This window comes from Peromyscus maniculatus, chromosome 19 (assembly GCF_049852395.1).
Source record: "Peromyscus maniculatus bairdii isolate BWxNUB_F1_BW_parent chromosome 19, HU_Pman_BW_mat_3.1, whole genome shotgun sequence".
NCBI classification, from domain to species: Eukaryota; Metazoa; Chordata; class Mammalia; order Rodentia; family Cricetidae; genus Peromyscus; species Peromyscus maniculatus.
In genome coordinates, this window is record NC_134870.1 from 25,704,773 (window position 1) to 25,728,336 (window position 23,564).

General features: G+C 48.0%; 2 protein-coding genes and 1 non-coding gene across 4 annotated transcripts; 2 read left to right on the plus strand and 1 right to left on the minus strand.

Moving 5' to 3' along the window:
• The first annotated feature begins 298 nt into the window (after positions 1 to 298).
• On the plus strand, positions 299 to 7,200 carry Smim33 (small integral membrane protein 33). The gene is made up of 2 exons (XM_076555505.1): positions 299 to 311; positions 6,560 to 7,200. Exons 1-2 carry the CDS (start codon positions 299 to 301, stop codon positions 7,081 to 7,083), a joined length of 537 nt encoding a protein of 178 aa, XP_076411620.1. The 3' UTR covers positions 7,084 to 7,200.
• LOC121824213 (U7 small nuclear RNA) lies at positions 3,574 to 3,636 on the plus strand. The gene has a single exon (XR_006066027.1). It is a non-coding gene; the product is annotated as a U7 small nuclear RNA (small nuclear RNA).
• A 2,988-nt stretch (positions 7,201 to 10,188) lies between the features above and the next one.
• On the minus strand, positions 10,189 to 19,606 carry Sting1 (stimulator of interferon response cGAMP interactor 1). 2 transcript variants are annotated; one of them, XM_006991036.4, is made up of 9 exons: positions 19,460 to 19,606; positions 17,742 to 19,078; positions 17,413 to 17,504; positions 16,821 to 17,047; positions 16,507 to 16,690; positions 16,147 to 16,255; positions 12,711 to 12,949; positions 11,413 to 11,599; positions 10,189 to 10,992 (listed from the first exon to the last, which is right to left on the minus strand). In XM_006991036.4, the coding sequence occupies exons 4-9, from the start codon at positions 17,045 to 17,047 to the stop codon at positions 10,799 to 10,801; spliced, it is 1,140 nt and encodes a 379-aa protein (XP_006991098.1). In that variant the 5' UTR covers positions 17,413 to 17,504; positions 17,742 to 19,078; positions 19,460 to 19,606; the 3' UTR covers positions 10,189 to 10,798. The 2 variants fall into 2 exon arrangements, with proteins under 2 accessions (XP_006991098.1, XP_076411089.1); XM_076554974.1 differs by lacking the exons at positions 17,413 to 17,504; positions 19,460 to 19,606 and having other exon boundaries at positions 10,192 to 10,992; positions 17,742 to 17,933.
• Positions 19,607 to 23,564: the final 3,958 nt, after the last annotated feature.

Genomic DNA, 23,564 nt, shown 5'->3' on the forward strand with positions numbered 1-23,564 from the left:
CCCAGCATTTTCAGTTTGGATCTCCTGCCTAGCTTTATTCTGCCTTGTTATCGGCCAGGCAGCTTTTTTATTAACCAATGAGAGTAATACATGTTCACAGTGTACAGAGGGATTATTCCACAGCAGGACCTGGTATAATTCAGCCTGGTCTGTAACTCACTTCGGGGATGATGCCACCCATGAGTTCCTAACCCTCCTGCCTCCACTTCCCAAGTGCTGAGATCACACGTGTGGGTCACAATACCTGGCTTTCTTATTTATTTATGTATTTATTTCATGATGTTGGAGGTTCAGGGCCATGTACAAGAGAGGTAAGCACACTTCCAGTGAACTACATCCTGGCCCTTGTTTGAGAGAGGTCTGTTTTTTCTCTTTCTTTCTTTTTTCTTTTCTTTTTGGTTTTTCAAGACAGGATTCTCTGTATAACAGCTCTGGCTGTCCTAGAACTCACTATGTAGATCAGGCTGGCCTCAAACTCACAGAGATCCACCTGCCTCTGCCTCCTAAGTGCTTTTTAGGGCCTGGAAATATGGCATGGTAGCTAAGAGCAGTGATTTCCCTTGCAGAAGACCCAGGTTCAATTCTCAGCATGCATATGGCGGCTCACAGCCATCTCTAACTCCAGTTTTGGGGAATCCAAGGCTAGGCATCAGGCATGTGCGTGCTACACAGGCAAACCCCCATCACATAAAATTGAATTCGAATTTAAAAAAATTAAAGATTTTATTGTCACTGATGTGTATTTGTGTGTGTCTGTGTGTGTCACATGTATATGGGTGTCCATGGAGGCCAGGAAAAGGTATCACTTTCCCTGGAGCCAAGTTAGAGGTAGTTGAGAGCCACCTGATATGAGTGATGGAAACCAAACTCAGGTCCTCTGGAAGGGCGGCAAGTGCTCTTAACTGATGAGCCTTCTCTCAAAACCCTGGTTTTGGTTTTGGTTTTGTTTGTTTCTTATCTGTTTTTTTCTCTTAAAGATTTATTTATTTGTGTTTTTAATGTGTATGGGTGTTTTGCCTGCATGTATAGTATTCCACATGCATGGAGTGCACTTTCAGGCCAGAAGAGGGCGTCAGATCTTCGGGAACTAGAGTTACAGATGATAGCTGACATGTGACTGCTGGGAACTGAACATGGATCCTTTGAAAGAGCAGCAAGAACTTTAAGCTGCTGAGCCATCTCTCAAAACCCTGTATTTTTTGTTTTGTTTATTTAAAAATTTGTTTTTGAGAATTTCATAGGTGAGTACTGTATTTACATCGTTCCCGCCCTTCCTCTTCCTCCCCGCTCCTCCGGTATTCTCCTGCTCCTTCTCAAACTCACGACCTCTTCCTCTCTAAATATTATTGTTACTTTATGTACATTTGTGGCTTCGTTTATTTTACTTTGTTGTTTGGAGACAGACTCTTACTCTAGAGCCCAGGATGGCCTCAAACGTCCTGTCTCAGATGACGTTTGACAGTGTTAGAAACAGTGGGGACCTGGGTTCGAATCCCCAGAACTCATGTAAAGCTGGGTGCGGTGGTGGGGTTCTATACCCAGTGCTCCTAGGTGAGATGGGAAGCAGAGTTCCCCGGAACCTTCAGGCCAGTGAGCCTGGCATATGCCACAGTGAGCAACAGAGATGCCTCTAACAAGGTGGGAGGTGAGCCTGACACCCGAGGTTGTCTCTGTCTCCACATACATGCCCACACTCACACACATGAACATGCACACCCACAAAAGTCCACACACATCATATACACGGAGATACACAAGGAAAAGCACATGTTAGTAACAGGTAAGAAACACACTTGTATCGAGTTCAAGGAAAAGAAAGGTTATTCCGGCCTCAGGAGCTGAAGAATACGTTCCAGGAAGGGGTGATGCCCAACTAATGAGGCCAGATGATTAGGCTTAGACAGCAGGGGGAGAGGGGTAGTTGTAATGGTGAGTATGGACACGGGAAAATGATGGAGAAGCCCGGGGCCAGAAAGTCCACACTCTTCCTCTCCCAAGCTCAGAAGTGAAAGTCTTGACTTGGGGCAGAGTCCAGATTCCCTCTGGCTAAGATCCAAGAGGACCAAAGTAGGAAGTAGATCACCAGAACCTTCAATTGCTCTGGGAAATGATCCGTAGATTTCATGACTCACCAGCAAGAGGCCTCGGTAGTCTGAGGGTCAGGTCAATCGCCCTGGACTCAGTGGAGGTGACAGGGTGTGGGCAGCTTGGCTAAGAGACAAGAAACCAAAAAGCTAATACTTACTGCTTCGAGTCAGTAGGTGAGGGGATCCTCTGGGAGTCTACTGGTCTCCATGTGAATAGAGGTCAGTTTGCCTCCAGCGGCAGGATGAGGAATGGCTGGTTATGGGCAGCAAATTGGGACCAAAAATTACCTTGGAAAAACTAGGCCAGGAGGGGTAGTGCACATCTGTAATTCCAGTACTCAGGAGTCTGAGGCAGGAGAATATTGAGTTTGAGGTCAGCCTGGGCTACTTAGTGAGACTGTTTCAAACAAAACACAGAACACTGGTTATGGTGGTATATGCCTACCATCTTAGCACTGAGTGATGTGGAGGCAGGCAGATTGGGGGTTTAAGGTCATTCTTAGCTACATAATGAGTTTAAGACCAATCTAACCTACATGAAACCCTATCTCAAAAACAAATTAATTAATTTAAAAAATTAGAGAGGTGCCTTGCTGTGGTGGCGCACGCCTTTAATCCCAGCACTCTGGAGGCAGAGACAGGCAGATCTCTGTGAGTTCCAGGCTAGCCTGGTCTATGAAGTGAGTTCCAGGACAGCCAGGGATACAGAAAGAAACCCTGTCTCAAAAAAACAAAAGAACACCGGGCAGTGGTGGCACACGCCTTTAATCCCAGCACTCGAGAGGCAGAGGCAGGCGGATCTCTGTGAGTTCGAGGCCAGCCTGGGCTACCAAGTGAGTTCTAGGAAAGGCACAAAGCTACACAGAGAAACCCTGTCTCAAAAAACAAACAAAGAACAAAAATAAAACAAAGCAAACAGAACCCAGAGAGAAGGGGTTGGAGAGATGGCTCAGTGGTTAAGAACACTGGCTGTTCTTCCAGAGGTCCTGACTTCAATTCCCAGCAACCGCATGGTGGCTCACGACCATCTCTAGTGGGATCTGTTGTCTTCATTGCCACAAAGGTATATGTGCAGATAGAGCACTCATATACAAAAAATAAATAAATAAATCTTTTTTAAAAAAAGAAAGGAAAGAGTGCCTTGCAAAGGAACATGTTTGGTTGGTTATCATAAGGTAAAAAAAAAATGTGTGGTGAGGTAAGGAAGTGCGGATCTCTAGTAGATATTATTATATGTTATAAAACATTTATTTTTGGTGTGTACTGGGAGGGGGTGCATTCCATAGTGTGTGTAGGTCAGAGGACACTTGCATGAGTCAGGATCTCTTCTGCCACCATGTGGATCCTGAGACCGAGCTCAGGTCATCAGTGTCGGGAGCAAGCACCTTTATCAGAGGAGCCGTATCACCAGCCTGGGACTTCTGTTTCCCTGGGGACGTTTCAGGTCCTTGTTGTCAGCACAGAGAAAGGACAAATCTTTACAGTGAAGTGATCCAGCTCTTCTAGAATTTTGTCTAGCAGGTTTGTGGTTTATCCCGGAGAGACCCCTACCCACTCCACTACTCCACCTCTCCACCCTTGCAAAAGAGACGCCTGCAGTGATAGACGTAGCAGCTACCCCTGTCAGCCGGGGTTTCCGTATCTGTGTTCTGCATTAACGTCCCACTGGCTGCACAGTGGCCTAGACCTACAATCTCAGCACTCTGCAGGCAGAAGGAGCAGGAGTCCCAGGTCAGCCAGGTCCTCACAGTAAGACCCTGTCTCAAAGGACGGGAGGAGGACGCCTACATTATTCCATATGTACATACAATGACTATGTGTTGGCTAAAAATCAGGGCTAGAGAGATGATGAATCCGTGGTTTCGAGCACTTGTCTGTCTTGCTGAGGACTGGGGTTCTGTTTGAAGTACCCACACAGTGGCTCACAACCATCAGTAACTCTAGTTCCAGGGGATCTGATGCCCTCTTCTGAGCTCCTCAGCCAACAGATATATGCATGGTGTACAGACATACATGCACATACTTATATACACAAAATAAGACAAATAAATCTAGATAAGACTCTACAAAATGCACAATGTTAAAATAAATAAAATAAAATTTAAAAAAGATGGCTTTGCCAGGGGGTGCTGGCACATGCCTTTAATCTCAGCACTCAGGAGGCAGAGGCAGGTAGGATCTCTGAGGTCAAGGACAGCCTGGTCTACAGGCTGAGTTCCAGGACAGCCAGGACTACACAGAGAGATCCTGTCTCAAAACAACAACAGTAATGGCTGACTTAGCAAATAAAGATGCTTACTGTGCAAGCCTGGCCGAACCAACATAAAGGTGGAAAGAGCCAGCTCCACAAAGTTGTCCTTTGACCTCCACACACACATGACACAGGTGCCCACACACACACCATGCATCTGCACATACACACTCACACAAGAAATACATTCAGAAAACTATTTTAGTTCTTAACATTTTAGAAATAATGCCGGGCGGTGGTGGTGGTGGTGGTGGTGGTGGCGGCGGCGGCAGCAGCAGCGCACGCCTTTAATCCCAGCACTCGGGAGGCAGAGGCAGGTGGATCTCTGTGAGTTTGAGGCCAGCCTGGTCTACAGAGCAGGATCCAGGAAAGGCACAAAGCTACACAGAGAAACCCTGTCTCGAAAAACCAAAAAAAAAAAGAAAGAAAGAAAGAAAGAAAGAAAGAAAGAAAGAAAGAAAGAAAGAAAGAAAGAAAGAAAGAAAAAGGAAGGAAGGAAGGAAGGAAGGAAGAAAGAAAGAAAGAAAGAAAGAAAGAAAGAAAGAAAGAAAGAAAGAAAGAAAGAGAAAGAAATGTGGTAAAGCAAAAAAAAAAAAGGATGGGCAGAGCTGTTGGACTACAGAGACTTAGAGGCATGATATCCAGTATGTTGTGTAGGGTATGTGGTCTATACTGTCATGCTTGAAATGTTGTACATAGAACAAGAGCAAAGGACCTTAGCTTCAGGAAACGAGAGCGGGCAGGTGCTAGGGAGGGAGCAGATGACGGCCAGGTGTCTGGAAACCTGGAGGAGAAGTGGGCAGGGCAAGTTAGGCTCCTGAGCAGCAGGAGGCATAAAAGGAAGTGCCTGGGAGGAAGATCAAGGTACTCTCAGAGCTGGAGGCTGGCCCTGGGTAGCCTAGAAGTTCCTGTAAGCACAGGTGCGGGAAAGCACGGTGAGGGTGTGTGCAGAGGGTGTGTGCCCAGGAGCGCGGCAGACGTGGCAACTCCGGGTAGGGACTGAACCAGGGCAGTGAGCTCTTTTCCTTTGCCCAGCTGCTATCCAGTCCCAAGGGAACGCTGCTCCAGCCCCGGACAATGCACCAGGTAGACCCTTTCCTCGCCCCTTCCCGCCAGCCTGGCCTGACTCCCTTACAGGGCCCTACACCTTTCCCAACCTAAGCTTCCTTCCCGCTCTGGGCACCTGGAGTTGCTTTCCTGTCCTTGCCTGGAGGCCTATGATAGCCCCTCCCCCAAGCCCCCCAGCTCGTCCCCTGCGTGGGCAGAAGTACTGAGTTGGGATCTAGGGACAGTGTGACAGAGGGACTAAAGGAGAGAGTTTTGTCTGATCGGCCTCTCGTGGCTCCAGCTGCCTTCTGCAGAGTGGGCCAGGCCGAAGGCTCAGAGTTAGAGGGGCCCCCAACTCCCAGTGTATTATAGAATGATGGCTGGAGGGAGGGCCACCTCACTGACCCTGGGCTTCCCTTCCTTCACTGAGATCCCTCGTCCCTACTCAATATCCAGCAGGGTAGGGGCACACTAATGACATGGGTTAGTCCTCCACATAGAGGGCATAACGGTAGAGAGACTCAGAGGTCCTGGCAAGGGTAGACTGGTGCAGGATCTCAACCCATCCTGAGCATAACCAGGAATCTACACCAGACTCCAGCCCTATCTAGGCCTCTAGAACTTGGCCCCAAGCCCCAGGGGGAATGAGACATACTTATGGGATGGAGGTATGGGTATACATCCCACCTCACACCAAGTTTCTGGGGTTCACGTCTTCTCTTTCTATCCCCCTGCTCAGGGTACCACTCTTCTGCTTCCCAGTGACTTGGAATAGGGGAGCCTCCGAGACTAGACAATGACTGCCTTTTCCCAGAACATCTCAAAGCAGCTGCTGCTCACTGCCCACTGCCCAGGATGGGGGGCAGCAGCCCAAAGAGTACTCAGATTTCCAGTGCAACCCCAGATCTATCTGTGACTCTTGCCGGAGACCTGGGAAGAGGGAGCAATGAGAGGAGACCTTTGGGGGCAAACTGTAGTTAGTATGCCAGACTATAACAAAGCCTCTCCCTTTGCCCTTTCTGAATGATTTTAACACCCTGTCTCTTAAGGGGTCAGTTTTTCTGTCATTCTGTCTGTCTTCATTTCTGTCTGTCTTTACTTCTCCACCCCCCCACCCCGCCCCCATAGCTCGCCCTCTTTGTCTTTCAGTTTATTGTTCTTGAGTGTGTTTAAGCCTCTCTCGTCCTCTCTCCCCTCTGTCACTGTCTCTGGGGATTTCTGTCTCTCAGATCACTTCGTCTCCTCTGTCCTTTTTCTGTATGTCGATGCCCATGCCAACTTCTGCCATCTCTCCTCTTCCCCCAGGATGCCCACTATCCCCAGCCTTCTCCGCCGCCGGTGAATGGTTCATTGGAACAGGAGCCTCAAAAGCAGCTCCCGGAGATGCTAGGTGAGGTCTGGGAACCGCCTCGAGGGGACGGACTGCCACTGCTCTCGGTCATCATCACTGCCTTTGTCCTACTAGCGATCTGCATCGTCCTGGCAGTTCACTTCGGGCCGGCCTTGCACCAGGGCCATGCCACCCTCCCTACAGAGCCTCCAGCCCTAAAGCCAGAGAACGGCATTTACCTCATCCACTGGCGGCTGCTAGACCTCCAGGACAGTCGCAGAGAAACCCAGCAGGGACTTCCTATTCCTCGCTCTGGCCTTGTCCTAGGTGGGCACAGGCCCAGCATTGATGAAATCACGTATCTGTAGGAGGGTGATATGCAGTTAGCCTGACTGGTCTCAGAACAAGAAACTGGAATGTGAAGTGGAACCTGGATGTCAGAGCTGCAGACAGGCCTCTGGACTTGGCTAGAGCAACCCTCAGAAAGCTCCACGGCAATAAGAGAAGTGAAAACCACCCTGAGGACCTTGCCCACACACATGGTGCCAAGGCCACCCTTACAAAGTTTCCCCTCAGGGATCTCCAGATCCTCCTCAGAGTTCCTGTTCCCTTCCCGTACCTCTCATCTTCATCCCTTTTGGAGCAAAGTGAAGATTCCATCCCTGAGCAGGAATATCAGAGGTCTACAGAGAAGGCCCTGCGTCCGCACTGCCGATCCAGGGAGAGCTAAGGCGAGAGGAACTGTGGGGTGTCTTCTCTGAGACACTGGGGACTTGTCAAAAGAGGCACCTCTGTTACCTTCCAGCCTTTGGAGGGCACCTTGGCTGTTAGCCTAGGCCTTGTTGATGACATCCAAAGCCCTTGGAATCCTTAATCTCCATGTAAGAGTTCCAAGACTGGCCTTGATTTGTCCCCCAACTCTGCCTTGACATCCTTGAGAGTGATGGGGAAGGGGGGCGGGTTGTGAGCTCTTATTACCTCTTATTTTCTGAGTAAGGGTGGGCCTGTTGGAACAAGCCTAAAATTCATTATAAATCACTTCCAGATCCAGAATTTTCCAGCTAGTGGGGAAACAGGAAAAGAAAATGAACGCTATGGAACTTGTTTGGGAAAGGAGGGGGCGTGAAGGGGTCCATCACTGTTGGGAAGTAGCATAGTTCATCCTGGAGCCAGGAAAATGTGGGCTGGGGCCAGGAAAACTAAGCCGGGCTTCCTGGTGACTCTCGGGAAAGGCACCCTTTTCTCTGATACCTCAGCACCTCATTCGTGTGCAGTTACAAACATAAACCACATAAACTGGGCAGTGGCACAGCTTTTTAATCTAGTACTTGAGAGGTGGAGACAGAAGTTCAAGGTCATTCTCAATGACACAGCAAGTTTGAGGGCTAGCCTAGACTATATGATACCCTGTTTATTAAGAAAAGAGGCAGGGTACTGAAGACACCGCTCAGTGGTTAAGAGCAAATGACTGCTCTTCCAGAGGACCATGGTTCAATTCCCAGCACCCACATGGCAGCTCACAACTGTCTGTAACTCCAGTCCCAGTGGATCTGGCAACCTTCACACATTACATGCAGGCAAAACATCAGTGCACATAAAATTAAAATAAAGTTAAAAAAAATGAAAAGGGGGGGTGGTGGTTAGTTGTGCTGGTGAATGCCTTTAATCCCAGTACTCAGGAGGCAGAGGCAGATGCATCTCTGAATTCAAGAATTCTAGGCTAGCCTGCTAGCCTGGGCTACATAATGAGGCTCTTTCTTAAAAAAAAAAAAATTGAAGACATTTATGAAGACACCTACGCTGCTTGACCCTTGGGGAAGATCTTAAGGAGAAGTCAACCTTAAGGCCCTGGCCTCAGGGGAACCCCACAGAAGGAGAGAGGCTGGGAATCAGGGAAGTGGGGGAGGAGCAGAGTGGGGTCAAAATCTGTACAGAGAATGAACTCACCTCCTTCTCACTGCTTAAGAGGCAGCTGTGAGCCCGGAGGTAATGGCACACACCTTAATCCCAGCACTCAGGAGGCAGAGGCAGGCTGATCTCTATGAGTTCAAGGCTAGCCTGGTCTACAGAGTGAGTTCCAGGACTCCCTGGGCTACACAGAGAAACTGTCTAAAACAAAACAAAAAAGGACAACCCACCAACCATGGTGGACACAGGAGGTACCAAGCAATGAGGCCAGGATTTGAACTTGAGCTACACCGGCCTAGGAACCACCCTGGGGACTGGTGGGTTGAACATAGTCAAGCTAGGGAGGCCCTTGATTCTGGGCTGGTTGCTAGAGAAGGAGTCAACACTGTGTGTGATAGAGACTCCTCAGTGTTGGGGTCAAGATGGCATGACAGTCAGAAAGGGAAGGGACTGCTCACCCCCCACCCCCACCCCGGGCCACTTGATTCTCCTGGCTCTGCCGTCCTCAGAGCGACTGGCCTCCTCTGACATGTGTGTATGATTTCTCCAAAGTGACACTTGAGAAACAGATGAGGGCCTAGGTAGAGTGCTTGCCTATGTGAACAAGCCTGCAGATTTGATCCTCGGTACTGGAGAAAACACATACACATAAAACAAACAAAAACAACTACATAGTGGCATCCTGAGCCCTGGTGATGGAAACAAAGGTAGAGAGCGGCCATGTGGGAAGCCTGGGTGGAGCTGGTAAGATGAACTGTCTGCCCTCCCAGATGGGGGTGACAGCGCCACCACAATGCTGTTACAATGGCATAAGGTAGGCTAGGTGACTGTCATCCAGTGTCCCCAGGGAACGTCCTAGCTACTCACTGATCCTTTCACAACTTTCTCATCTGTGAACATCTGTCCAGTGGCCTCTGCTTCTCTGGAAGGTCCCTTCCCCGAGACACAGCTGTGCAGCACTTGTGAGATCGGTGTGCTAACTCCACTCAGCCCGGCTCCTCCTGCCTGCCATTGGAGGCAAGGCCATTGAAAGCAAAGGTGGGGTGTGCCCTCAGTGTGACCGGTGGGCTCTGTCTGGATTGAAATGACACCTGTCCGCGATTCCCCAGTAGCAGGATGAGGAGGCGTGCAGAAAGCGTACGCAGCCACACGTGGGTGTCAGAGGTGATGCACTCCCGGGCCTCAGCCATCGAAGCCTGGCCGCACAAAGACGGTGTGCTCAAACTGGGTAGTACGAGGAGTGTCTTTCAGAGGACCACGTACAAGGGACAGGATATAAAAGAGACCACAGAGAGTAAGTAAGCCAGCGTCACACAGATACCGGGGCTGGGGAAAGGAGAAGGGACCCTTCCCAAAAACTAGATACGGTCACAGAAAAGGCGGTCTGGCTGGACGGCCCACTGCGACTGCATATAATTAACAGCACAAATGCTCCTGACTTGCCCTCCTCCCTCCCTCCATTCATCTACTGAAGCTCCCGCTGAACACACATGACCAGAAGCTGGTCTGCTGATCCCACCCAGACAGGTCAACAAGGAACAGAGAATGCTGGAGCATCCACGGGAAATACTTGGCCTATCTCTCTCTCTCTTTTTATTAAGAAATTTTTTTTATTTATTTTGCATACCAATCACAGATCCCCCTCTTCCCTCCTCCCACCCCTCCAGCCCCCCCACACCCCATCCCCTCCTACAAGAAGGTAAGGCCTCCCATGGGAAGTCAGCAGAGCCTGGTCCATTCAATAGAAGCAGGTCCAAGCCCCTCCCCCTGCCTCAAGGCTGTGCGAGGTGTCCCACCGCAGCCACTGGGCTCCAAAAAGCCAGCTCATGGACCAGGGGTGGATCCTGATCCTACTGTCAGGGGGCCTCATAAGCAGATCAACCTACACAACTGTCTCGCTGGGCCTTTGACCTAACTCTTAAGTTTACCTGGCAATTGACACTAAATTTCTACATGGTTAGTCCTCACAAAAACCCTGTGAAATAGGCAGGGCACCCATTATAATCCCATTCAACAGGGGAGTAGGCTGAGGCTCAGAGAGGCAAAATGGCCTGCCCAGGAACATGGGACTCATCTGGAGATGTGAAATCTCTGTGAGGTCCTCCAGCCATTGAGGGAAACCACTGTAAGGAGGCTGAAGGATCAGCAGCAGCTCAGACCAGGCTGTCTTGTGCCTCAGATGAGGTCAGTTCGGAGCGGGAGAGGCTGCTCCATATCACTGATGAGGAGTCTTGGCTCTTGGGACAGCACAGAGGAACGAGACACCTCTGAAGTCTGGGGGCCACTCATGGTAACTTCTTCCCTTTCTTCCTGACGAATGTGCCGGAGAACCTCCTGAGACAGTGAGAAACTGTTTCCATCTTTGGGTTCTGGAACAGGGAATGTAGGGTGGGGGTTAGGTGGGGACCTTACACACTCCCAACAAGGATGCATGTACCCTTAGGAACTGCTAGGGCGATCCTTCAGCCTCCTTACCCTCTCCCGATCTACCCCACAGCTTCTGGGGGGGACCCAGAGCTGGGAGTGGTTGTCAAGGTCATAGATGCCCACCTTCCTGCTTTTAGAAATGATGTTCTGAAAGACCTGCCTAAAGGCCACTTAGCCAGGGAGTGGCACAGGCAAGGCTGGCCACATTTGGGTGGCAAAAGATGTCTACCAGGGGAGGAAATGGGCATGCACGACTCCTGACCACGTGGCAAAGTCCAGAAAACTCTGCTTCCTTGCTCTCTGATCCACTGTGAGGTACTGGAATTCCTGATTTCTGCCCTCCAAGCCTATCAGTCTCTCACCTTGGTAGGCAATGAGGCGGCAGTTGTTTCTAGATTCAGGGACGTTGGCCAGGATGTCTTCAAGTGTCCGGCAGAAGAGTTTGGCCTGCTCAAGCCGATCTTCCCGACTAAAGCCAGCTTTCCCATCCTGTGACATGGCAAACAAGGTCTGCAAGGGGGTAGCATACTCCAGGATACAGGTGCCTGCCTGGAGGAGGTGAGAACAACATTAGACTGAGCCAGGACCCTGACAGACGAATTGTGGGCCTGATGCCATGAGCTATGGCCCTCCACTCCCTCAGTCTGCAGAACAAGAGTCCTGGGACATGACTGCCCCCTTCCTAGCCAAAGGCCTGGGGTACCCTAAACACTCTTCACAGATCCTTCCCCCATGATCCTAGAGCATGGTAATCTGGATGAAAACGGAGTCTGGGGGAGTGCTCTGGGGCTGGGCTTTGCTCTGGGCTTTCCCACACCCAACTCAGTTCTTCAAATGCTCCCACATTTCACACTTTGATTGTTGTGTCCCTGAGCCCCACTTTCCTTCGTTGTAGAAGTAGGGATCACAGCATTCCCTGCCCCACAGGTGTAGCACGAATCTTAGAAGGTCTTATTAATAAAAAAAAAAAAACCTCGGGTCCAGGTATTGGGGTGAACGCTGGTAGATCAGAGAAACAGAACAAGCCACAGCCACCTCACCTTGCCAGTTCCTCAGCTGGTCCTGTTTCCTCAGAATGGAAACCTCTGTGTCCTCATCCGGAATGAATCTCAGCTGAACTGTTGCTCAAAAGCCTAAAAGCTTAACCAGGCTCTAGTTCCTGATTTTCATACCTTATATATCTTTCTGCTTTCTGCCATCACTTCCCGTGATTAAAGGCGTGAGTCACCATGCCTGGCTGTTTCCAGTGTGGCCTTGAACTCACAGAGATCCAATGGATCTCTGCCTCTGGAATGCTAGGATTAAAGGCGTGTGTGCCACTGTTTTCTGGCCTCTATGTCTAGTAGCTGTTCTGTTCTCTGACCCCAGATAAGTTTATTAGGGTGCACAATATCTTGGGGAACACAATATCACCACACACAGGTTGGTGGTAGGCTTAAATGAGGTGGCTATTTGGTGCACACAGACTAGCTTCTGGTATACAGTAAATGCTCCATAAATATTACTCTTCAATGTAGTTCATAACTGAATCTTGCCTTGTCCTGGACCAGCTGTGCAGCCAGGCTCAGAAAAGAGTTATGAGTTCTTACCAGTGTGTGGCTAGGGATCCAGGGTTCTAGGGAGATGGGCCTTTTCCCCAAGCCCAGTTCTGTACACTTACTGGCTGCCCATTCTCCAGAAGCTCATAGACACTGTTGGAATAAACCCGATTCTTGATGCCAGCCCGGTCTAGGCTTTGCTGGGGCAGCATGTCTCGGAAGCGAATGTTGGGGTCAGCCACACTCAGGTCATCAGGCACCCCACAGTCCAAGGGGAAGAGAATATATAGCCTTCGGCTCTGTGCCCCCTGTAGCATGTTGTTATGTAGCCGATTGAACGTTCGGATCCGGTCCTGGAGTCCTGCCATGGAGAAGCCCAAGAAATCATCTCATTAACTTTGTCTCTCACCTAATCTAGAACTGAGACCCAGGTCAGACCCAGCCAGTGGTTAAGAGCACTGATTGCTCTTCCAGAGGACCTGGGTTCAATTTCCAACACCCATGTAGTGGCCACTCATCTGTAGTTCCAGTTACAAGGACTCTGATGCCCTCTTCTGGCCTACTAGGCACACACACACACATTGCACACAGACAAACATGCATTCAAAATGCCCATGTGCATAAAAATATACTTTAATAAATTAAACAAATAGATAATAAAATAAATCTTTAATAAAATAAGATTAAAATGAAATGTGAATGATAATGACCCCATGTAGTATATGAGTTAAAAGAGAAAAGGAACATTAGAGAGATCTGGCATGTTATAAATATTTTTCAAAAGCATTCATGGGGGCTGGAGAGTTGGCTCAGCAGTTAAGAGTACTTACTGCTCTTCTAAAGAATTCATTTATTTTTATTTTATATGCATTGGTATTTTGCCTTCATGTATGTCTGTGTGAGGGTGTTAGATCTTGGAGTTACAGACAGTTGTAAGCTGCCATGTGGGTGCTGGGAATTGAACCCAGGACCTCTGGCAGAACAGCCAGTGCTCTTAACTGCTGAGCCATCTCTCCAGCCCCCTTGCTGCTCTTCTAGAGGACCTGGGCTCATGATTGCTAACCATCTGTTACTCCAGTTCCAGGAGAGCCAATGAATGGCCTTTTCTGGCCTCTGCAGGCACCAGGCACTCACATGGTACCCAGACATACAAGCAGGCAAAACACCTATACAAGTAAATTTTAAAAAACAAAAAAGCATTCATGGAAAGCCAAGTGTGGTGGCACATGTCTGTCATCCCAGTACTTGAGTCAGAAGGATCACAAGTTCAAGGCCAGCCTGGTTTACACATGAGTTCCAGGCCAGCCAGGGATACTAGCAAGTTTCTGTTTCAAAAGACAAAAAGAAGAAAAGGGAAGGGAATGATACAGGAAACTGGCTGTAGTGGCACACACCTATAATCCTAGCTTTTAGACTAAGGCAGGGGGAGAATTACCAGTCTAAGGACTACCTGGGCTACATAGTGCACCTACAAGCACATAGCACACAAAATTCACATAGACACACACTCACAGACACAAGTTACAACAAATAAATCTTTGCCAGGTGGTGATGGTGCACGCCTTTGATCCCAGCACTCGAGAGACAGAGGCAGGTGGATCTCTGAGTTCGAGGCCAGCCTGGTCTACAGAGTGAGTTCCAGGACAACCTGGGCTACACAAAGAAACCCTATCTTTAAGGGAAAAAAAAACCTAAATAAATAAATCTTTAAAAAAAGAAAGAAGACCAGGCTGTCAGCAGGTAAAAGTTGCTACAAAGGCTGACACTGTGAATTGGATCCCCAGAACCCATGTAAAGGCCAGAATGTGGCAGAGTGTTATAATCCCAGCACTCCAATCGAGAGATCAGAGGCAATGACAGGGGAGTTGGCTATGCAGCCCCAGAAACAAGAAAGACCCTGCCTTGCCGGGGATTTGGTGGCGCACGCCTTTAATCCCAGCACTCGGGAGGCAGAGCCAGGCGGATCTCTGTGAGTTCGAGGCCAGCCTGGGCTACCAAGTGAGCTCCAGGAAAGGTGCAAAGCTACACAAAGAAACCCTGTCTGGGCCGGGGGGGGGGGGGGGGGGGGGGGAACATGACAAAAAAACAGAGAGGTCCTGAGTTCAATTCCCAGCAACCACGTGGTGACTTACAACCATCTCTAGTGGGATCTGATGCCCTCTTCTGGCATAAAGGCGTGCATGCAGACAGAGCACTCATATATAAAGTAAATCAATAAAACTTAAAAAAAAAAAAAGAATATTTAAAAGGAAAAGAGAAGAAAAGGAAGAGACTGCCTGGAGAAGGTGGAGGGAGAGAACAGACTCTAAGTGTTGCCCTTTGACCTCTGTGCACACACCCGCACTCACACACACACAAAAGAAAAAACTCTAAGGGAAGGAAGAAGAAGGCAAGCATTTGTACATGACCTCAGGCAAAGCACTGACTAGCTTTTATCACAATTTGATTTACTATACACCAGGCATAATAATGATACCCTGGGGCTGGTAGTGTAGCTCAGAGGTGTACTCGGATTTTTGGGGGGCAGCCAGCTCACAAAAAAATGACACAGAGACTTATTAATTATGAAAGTTTGGCCTTAAGCATAGGCTTGTTCCCAAATAGCTCTTATAACTTAAATTAACCCATTTATATTCATCTACATCCTTTTTTATTAAGTTCTTGTTTTTTAAGTTTTTTTTTTTTTTTTTTTTTTTTTTTTTTTTTTTTTTTTTTTTATGTGTACAGTGCTCTTTCTCCAGGTCAGAAGAGGGCACCAGATCTCATTACAGATGGTTGTAAGCCACCATGTGGTTGCTAGGAATTGAATTCAGAACCTCTGGAAGAGCAGTCAGTGCTCTTAACCACTGGGCCATCCCTCCAGCCCCATTAATCTATATTTTATCATGTTGCCAGAAGTGTTATGGTTTATTTCTGCCCAAAAGTCCCACCTATCTCTCTTGTCTAGCTATTGGCCATTCAGCTTTTTATTACACCAATCACAGCAATACATCTTCACACAGTGTACAAATATCTTACAACACAGTGGTAGAGTGCTTACTAAGCATGTGTAAGGCCCCATATCCAATCCTCAAGACAATAAATTAATTAATTACAAAACAATAATAATAAGCCAAGTGTAGTGCACTGCTCACACCTGTAATCCCAGGACTTGGGAGGTAGATGCAGAAGGATCAGAAATTCAAGCTCATCTTCAAACACATAGGGTGTTTTTTGTTTTTGTGTTTTTTATTTTGGTTTTGGTTTTGGTGTTAACAGTCCTGGCTGTCCTGGAACTCGGTCTGTAGACCAGCCTGGCCTCAAACTCACAGAGATCCACCTGCCTCTGCCTCCCAGTGCACCACCAGCTCAGTACATAGGGTGTCTTAAAACACCCAGGACTTTAAAACATCTGTCTCAAAGATCACACTAGAATTCTATAATGCCCTTCACATGGATGGGGATGCTTTAGGAATAATTATTTTTTGGTAGACAAGGAAATGCTTCAAAAAGCATAGCAAAAAGTATAGCAGAAGCCGTGTGTCTTATCTAAAAATGAAGATGCAGACGTTGGCCTACCTGGCAAGATCAGCCGCAGGTACCCAATGTAGTACGACCAGGCTAGCCCTTGGGCAACATTGAAGCCCTTTTCTTCACAGATGGCAGAGATTTCCGCTGGGGCCAGGCTCTATAGACAGCGGGAAGAGCCTGAGGGACTTCCGAGAGGGACAGGACCGCCAGAGCCCTTCTCTTGCAGGAAGCTTTCCCAATCTGCTGCCCACTTGTTCTCAGTGCTGCTATTGAACCCACCAGCCCATGTCTCACAGCTCTACACCCAGCTCCTCCAATCTTTAGTCTCAATCCCAGCACTGAGCTCAGACAGGTCAACGCTAGTCACGGTCCCATCTACCCAAACCACCCACCTCTTCTGGGTCCTACCTGGAAGCCTAGAAGGATGTTGAGGGACTGTGAGAGTCCCAGGAGGGCAAACATCCAACAGAGATGCGGGCCAGTAGTATTTGGGAGGGAACAGTAGAAATAGAAGGACAGGAACAGCAGGGCCGTGCGGCGGATGGGACAGCCCAGGCAAGCGCGTACAGCCTTCCAGTATTTGCCCTGATACCTGCAGAGCACAGCCCAGCCTCAAATCCCAGCCCAACTCAGCCAATGAGGTTCAGGGAAGGCCAAAGTTAGGAGTCAAGGGTGTGATACTTGTTGGGTACCCAGTCTCCATGGGGACTGCAGAGGGTCACCTGGAGTGGACATGGCACAGCTCTTCAGCCAGACAGCAGACCTCTTTCAACAGTAGTCCAAGTTGCAGGGAGGTTAGGTGGAGCACCAGGTACCGGAGTGTGTGATTTGGGGGATCCCCAAGCCCCCAAAGGATCATGAGGCTGACCACCAGCAAGAACAAGGCTGCCTGTTTGGATCGGTGACCTCTGGGACGTGGGATGGATGGATGCAGGCTGGAATATGGCATCTGTGGGCATCAAGAAATCCACATCTCTGTTTCTGGTCCTCTCCTGCCCTTCACAGACTGAGGTCCAGACTGGTCACCTCCCGAGGTCTCCCATCCCTTGATTCCCGGCTATGCCCACAGGCCACTCTTGGAGACACCTCTAGGAGATGTCCTGGGTGCATAGCATTCCACAGCACCAGTCTAGGAAGGGTATATTGTAAACAGAACCCATGCATGCATGCATGCCCCTACTGAGCCCACCGGTGTGATAAAGAAAAAAGTGACAACCCAAGACGTAGACCTTAAAGTGTCCTATGTCAGCCTGCCCACCCAGGGTTGCTCCCCTGTGGAGTACCAGGGTAGTACTGCCGCATTTCTAACCCTACCTTCAGCCTCCTAGACTGAGGTGTTCCTGGAGCAGGGGAGACAGGGAAGAGCCGTACAGTAGCTACTGGCAAGTGGCCTCCTGAAGTGTAGACTAAAAATGAAATGTTAAAAACAACTGCAGCTTCCTCAGTAAAACCGCAGCCCCGGTCCCTTACGAGATCACAGTTTTGGGTACTCTAGGGAGAAGTGTGTTTCCTGTCAAAGCACCTCCCCCACCCAACCCTGACAGCCTTAATAAACCAGGTCTGACTATAGGAGAGGAAACGAGACAGCCCCTCCGGTGACCTTGCTGAACCCCCAAACTTAGGGCGTGCAGAAAGTCACTTACCACTCTGGGTTCCTCTTAAACTCCCAGGATGTAACGCACTCCAGTGGACACCCTGCAGGACTCCACACAACCCCACCGGATTTCCAGATGCCCATAAACCCGATATTACTAAGGCCTGGGATATTGGGAGGGGAGGGGTGGAGCAGGAGAGGTTGAGGGGGTAGGGTAAATGGCATGTTACTTCCTGAAACCAACCGGCTCTGAGCAGAATTTGGTGTAAGAAGCCTGGAAGAGGAGGGGTGCTCAGTTCTGGGAAATGACGTGCCTGTAACTTAGCTCAGAATGGCAGAGTGGGCGGTACCTGAGCACTCTAGATTCTGAATCCTGTTTCACTCAGTTCCCCCTGGTCCCCAGGCAGGTGGCTCTAATTCTCTCCTGATTTTTTGTTTGTTTTTACAACTACAGCTATTTATTTATTGTTGGGGGCGGGGGGACTAAAACAATTATTCATTCTCTCCTTTAACCATGTGGGTACCAGGGATCTAACACATCCTTAGGCTCAACAGGAAGCAATTCTTCCCTGCTAGCCATCCAGCCAGCTCTTTATCCTCCTTTTACATGAGGGTGATCTGAGCTCAGAGAGGGACAATAACTTTACCCAAGCGAGTGAGCCCTTGAAGCCCGTGAGTTGCAGATGAAAAATGCCAGGACCGTGACTCATGTAGTTTCCCTGGCACAGGGAGAATCTGGCTGCTGCCACCCCTAGACAAACATTCATTCCTTCCCAGGCAAGAAAGTCCTCTCCTGGGTCCTCCCCACATCACAAGCAGACACAGGGAAAGACAGACACTCAAAGATGCCCCTTGCCTCCCAGGAACACTTTGGCTTCCTGGAAAGTCTCTGGATTTTTAAAAGAAGTTCCTTGACCTGCAGGGAACCCCCTACATTTTCCCTTCCACAGTTAGCTTACATAAAGACATAAAAATGGTAGATGACAGCAGGAGAGGCGTGATGACTCCTTGCAGTAGGAATCTAGGTGATTTTTACTCTGTTTTCCCTTCATTCACTACGTGGAACGAAGAACATTATTTGTATTATGCCAACTGTATGCAATAGCACAGAAGGGGGTGTGTGTGGTGGTGTATGCCTATAATCCCAGCACCAAGGAGGCTGAGGTAGGAAGATTGCACTGAGTTTCAGGAAAGCCTAGTCTACATCGTGAGCAGTAACAACAAAGTATTCATCAAGGATGGGATGGAGAGATGCTCAGAAGTGAAGAGTCCTGGCTGCTCTTCCAGAGGACCTAAGGTAGATTCTCAGTACCTACACAGTGGTTCACAACCATCTCTAACTCCGTTTTCCGGGGACTAGATGCCTCTTCTGGTCTATTCAGGTACCTGTCATGAAAGTGGTACAGATATACATACATGCAGGCAAAATACCATACACACTAAGTAAGTAAATAAATAGACAAATAGATATGCTTGTTGTTTGTTTTGTTTTTAATATCCAGTTAGAAGAAAACTTCTTGACATTGCCTCCATCTGGGCACTGTTTTCTACTTGCTCCGTCCCCCTGTACTCATCCATTATTCTGGGCAATGGAGTACATGCGTGCCACGGAAGGTACTGAACCAGGTTCCTTAGGAACAGTTAGATGTGCCTGGTAGTCAGGAGCAAGGAGTACTGGAGACCAAGTGTCTTAGTCAGGTTCTATTGCTGGGACCAAACACCGTGGCCAAAGAGCAAGTTGGGGAGGAAAGGGTTTATTCGGCTTACCCTTCAGCATTGCTGTTCATCATCGGAGGAAGTCAGGACAGGAACTCAAACAGGGCAGGATCCTGGAGGCAGGGGCTGATGCAGAGGCCATGGAGGAGTGCTGCTTACTGGTTTGCTCCCCATGACTTGCTTAGCCTGCTTTCTTATAGAACCCAGGACCAGCAGCCCAGGCATGGCACCACCCACCATGGGCTGCCCCCACCCCCACTGATCACTGAATGAGAAAATGCCTTACAGCCGGATCTCACAGAGGCATTTCCTCAGCCGAGGCTCCTTCCTCTCTGATTACTCTAGCTTGTGTCAAGTTGACATACAAAACCACCCATACAACTGATTCCTTCCTTGTCAACCACACGCAAACACATCACTATTAAACCACAACCCTTCCTTTCTTACTCATCCCCATGATCTTAAATAACTTTAAAAGTCCCGCAGTCTTTACAAATTCAAACACATTACAATTTTAGTTTTGCAGGTCGGTGGTGGCACACGCCTTTAGTCCCAGCACTTGGGAGGCAGAGGTAGGCGGATCTCAGTGAGTTTGAGGCCAGGCTGGTCTACATAGTGAGTTCCAGGACAGCCAGGACTGTTACACTTGGAAACCCTGTCTCGAAAAACAAACAAACAAACAAAAAAAAAAAAAAATCAGTTCCTTTAAAATAGTCCATCGAAGGCTGCACTACCTTAATAGGTATTTTCTAGGGTTGGAATTCCATCCCCATTGTAAGGTACTAAGGGGGTGGGGACTTAGTCTAACCACGATGTATAAAGATGAGGCATTTCAGGGGTGATTAGGGTTAGAGAAGATCATTAGGGTGGAGCATCTATTATTTAAAATTGCTGGGTTTATAAGAAAAAAAGGCCAGTGGAGATACACATTGTCTCTTGTCTCAGCCAGACGTTGTGGTATACTCCTTGAAGAGTGGAAGCAGGAAGTTCACAGTCACCCTTGGCTATATAAGTGAGTTTTAGGACAGCCTGGACTGAATAAGAACCTGTCTCACAAATCCAAACCAAATAAATAAATACATGTCTCCTGTCTTTGGCCCCATAATGTCCTGTCTGGCTATTTTGCCAGCAAGAAAGTTAATACTGAGTGAGGGCCTTTAACCTTGGACCAGAACTTCAAACTGAAAATAAACCTGTTTTCTTTGAAATCTCCCAGTTTGTACTGTGCCCTTAACAACCAAAAACAGACACAGACATACATACTGGAGGATGTGACTTTAGCACATCTCCTTGGGGATACAATCAAATCCCTAACCTGGTCCAATGATAAATACAGGAAGCCTGGAGACTTGAGTAGGATCCTGAGGCCAGGCCTGAGAGACAGGGCTTGCATGTAACTATCCTCAACATATAGACAGGCAAGGAGTTTGTATTTGTCCAAGACTGACTATCTCATCAGCCAAGAGGAAGGCCACAGAGGAAAGTTGGTTTCAACAAGAGGAAGGCCACGGAGGAAAGTTGGTTTCAAGTTGCTGTCTAGCATCCAGGCTGCTACTTTCAAGTGTTTTTTTGTTTTTGTTTTTGTTTTTTCAGGGTTTCTCTGTAGCTTTGCACCTTTCCTAGAACTCACTTGGTAGCCCAGGCTGGCCTCGAACTCACAGAGATCCGCCTGGCTCTGCCTCCCGAGTGCTGGGATTAAAGGCGTGCGCCACCACCGTCTGGCTTCCAGGCCAGTTTTTCTGTCTTCTCTGACACTCACCATTGATATTCTTGGAAGAAAAATAACCTCATTTACCCATTCAGAGGAAGCTTTGTTTTGACACAGTGTGAACATCCTGGTGGCCTCTGGCCTCTCAGAGCCACTCTGGCCCATACAATCTCAGCATCTCTTAATCCTAGTAGGATATCAACATTCGGGAAGTTTTAATACCAGTGACCCTGTGGGACCTGTGATCCAGCCTGACTTCTTGTGATTCTGTCTTCTAGCTGTGTGGCCTTTGCCAGGTGTAATTATGTTATGTCCTAATTCCAACATTTAGGAGGCTGGGGCTGGAAGACAGTGAGACTCGACTACAAAGCATAATTAAATAGCATAATTATTCTTGACCTTAGCCAAAAGACCAAGAAGTGATAGCAGCATAAAATACATTTGTGGAGTCGGGTGGTGGCGCACACCTTTAATCCCAGCACTCAGGAGGCAGAGGCAGGTGGATCTCTGTGAGTTCCAGGCCAGACTGGTTTACACAGAGAAACACTATCTCAAAAAACAAAGGAAAAAAAAAACCAAGAAAAATTACATTTGTGGTATGATTGAGTCATCACCACTGTTAGTAATTGTTTTTTCATCACCCCAGACAGAAGCATGATACCCATTGAGTAATAATTCTCTATTCCTCTCTTCCTTCAGCTCCTGCTGATCTCTAAATTATCCTCTAACCTCTAACTTCTGCCTTTTCTAGATGTTCTTTTCAGACCATGTGATATTTGCTTGTTTTTAATTTTAATTTTTTTGAGTTATCACTATATATATGTAATATGTATGTATGTATGTATGTATGTATGTATGTATGTGTGTGTATAAGGTCAGGACCCCAGACGTTAGCACAACTGATTCCATGATGGAAGTACCATTCAGGCCATAAAACTCAGCATGTGACTCCACCAGTCAAAATGAAAACAAAGACCCAATCTATCAAACTCCATAGTTCTAGAAAAGTCTCTAAATCTTTATGACTTCTGTAGTTCTGCTTCTGGCTAACTGTCCTTGTTAATTGAAGTGTGTCAACTCAGGATATGGCTTTCTTTCTTTCTTCCTTCCTTCCTTCCTTCCTTCCTTCCTTCCTTCCTTCCTTTCTTTCTTTCTTTCTTTCTTTCTTTCTTTCTTTCTTTCTTAAAAACTCACCCTGGGAAAAGCTGGGGGCTGCTTTGGGACTTGCTATTGGCTTGAACCCATGTCTGAGTAGTCTTCCCCAGTGAATGCCCTTAGCAGGTTTCCTTACAGCATTGTCAAACAAAATGTGTGTATTTTAGCAAATTTCTGCATCCTCATCTCCCCCCTCCCTCTTCCTACCCTTTCCTGTAACTGCCCCTCATTCTCCTTTCTGGTTTCACTTCACCCTTCACAAGGCTCCTTTTGCCCTTCCCCCCACACTTCCTCAGTACCTCTACCCACTCTTGGTCTCCTTTCTAGTTTTTTGGAGTTTTTATTTGCTTTTAATGATTTTAACCCACATTTACATTTATTATTTCTGATTCAGGTGCCAGAATCAGAAGTCCAAGGTCATCCTTGGCTACATGGTAAGTTCCAGAAAAGCCTGGACTTCCTGAGCTCCTGTCTCAGTGCAGGAGAGGGCATAAAGATGTCTCAGTATATAAAGGAGCTTGTTACTAAGCCTGACAGCCTGAGTCCTGAGTTTGATCTCAGACCCTACATGTGGAAGGAGAGAACTGATTCCCAAAAGTTGTCCTCTGACCTCCACACCTGTGTGCACACACACCCTAATAGATAAATAATGTAATTGCTAATTTTAATTTTTTTTTGTTTGTTTTTGTTTCTCAAGACAGAGTTTCTCTGTGTAGTTTTGGTGCCTGTCCTGGATCTCAATCTGTAGACCAGGCTGGCCTCGAACTCACAGAGATCCGCCTGGCTCTGCCTCCCGAGTGCTGTGATTAAAGGCGTGCGCCACCGCTGCCCGGCCTAAATTTAATTTTAAAAATCTCCAGGAGGTAGAAAAAACTATATATGGTTTTAATGTATATAAGTAAATATTTATACATATATATACACATACACACACTCATACATTTGAGGCCTAGAGGTGCAGACCTACAACCCCAGCTACTTAGAAGGCTAAAGCAGGAGAAGCTCAGGTTCCAGGTCAGTCAGAACTACAGAGTGAGTTCAAGGCCAGCCTGGGCAACCTAGGGAGACAATCTCAAAATCCAAAGTAAAAAAAGGCCGGGTATGGAACTCAGTGTTGATGTTGGGTAACAGCCTTAGGTCATGAGGAACTGAGTCAGGCTATGCAGGGCAATAGCCCCTAGCCATAAAGAACGGATTAGCCCCAGCCTGATTGTTCTGCTCTACCTGTACAAACAATATGACCACGTGGAAAAGAAACCACCCTGCTCCTAGTGAAATCACACACACACACAC

Bases quoted from the DNA above. Each gene is read 5' to 3' on its own strand.
- Sting1 (XM_006991036.4), bottom strand. From the start codon at position 17,047: ATGCCATATTCCAGCCTGCATCCATCCATCCCACGTCCCAGAGGTCAC. The intron at 16,256-16,506 runs GTAGGACCCAGA...CGCTGTCTATAG, and splicing joins ACATCCTTCTAGGCTTCCAG to AGCCTGGCCCCAGCGGAAAT. The intron at 11,600-12,710 runs GTAAGTGTACAG...CACCTCCTCCAG, and splicing joins TTCTGGAGAATGGGCAGCCA to GCAGGCACCTGTATCCTGGA.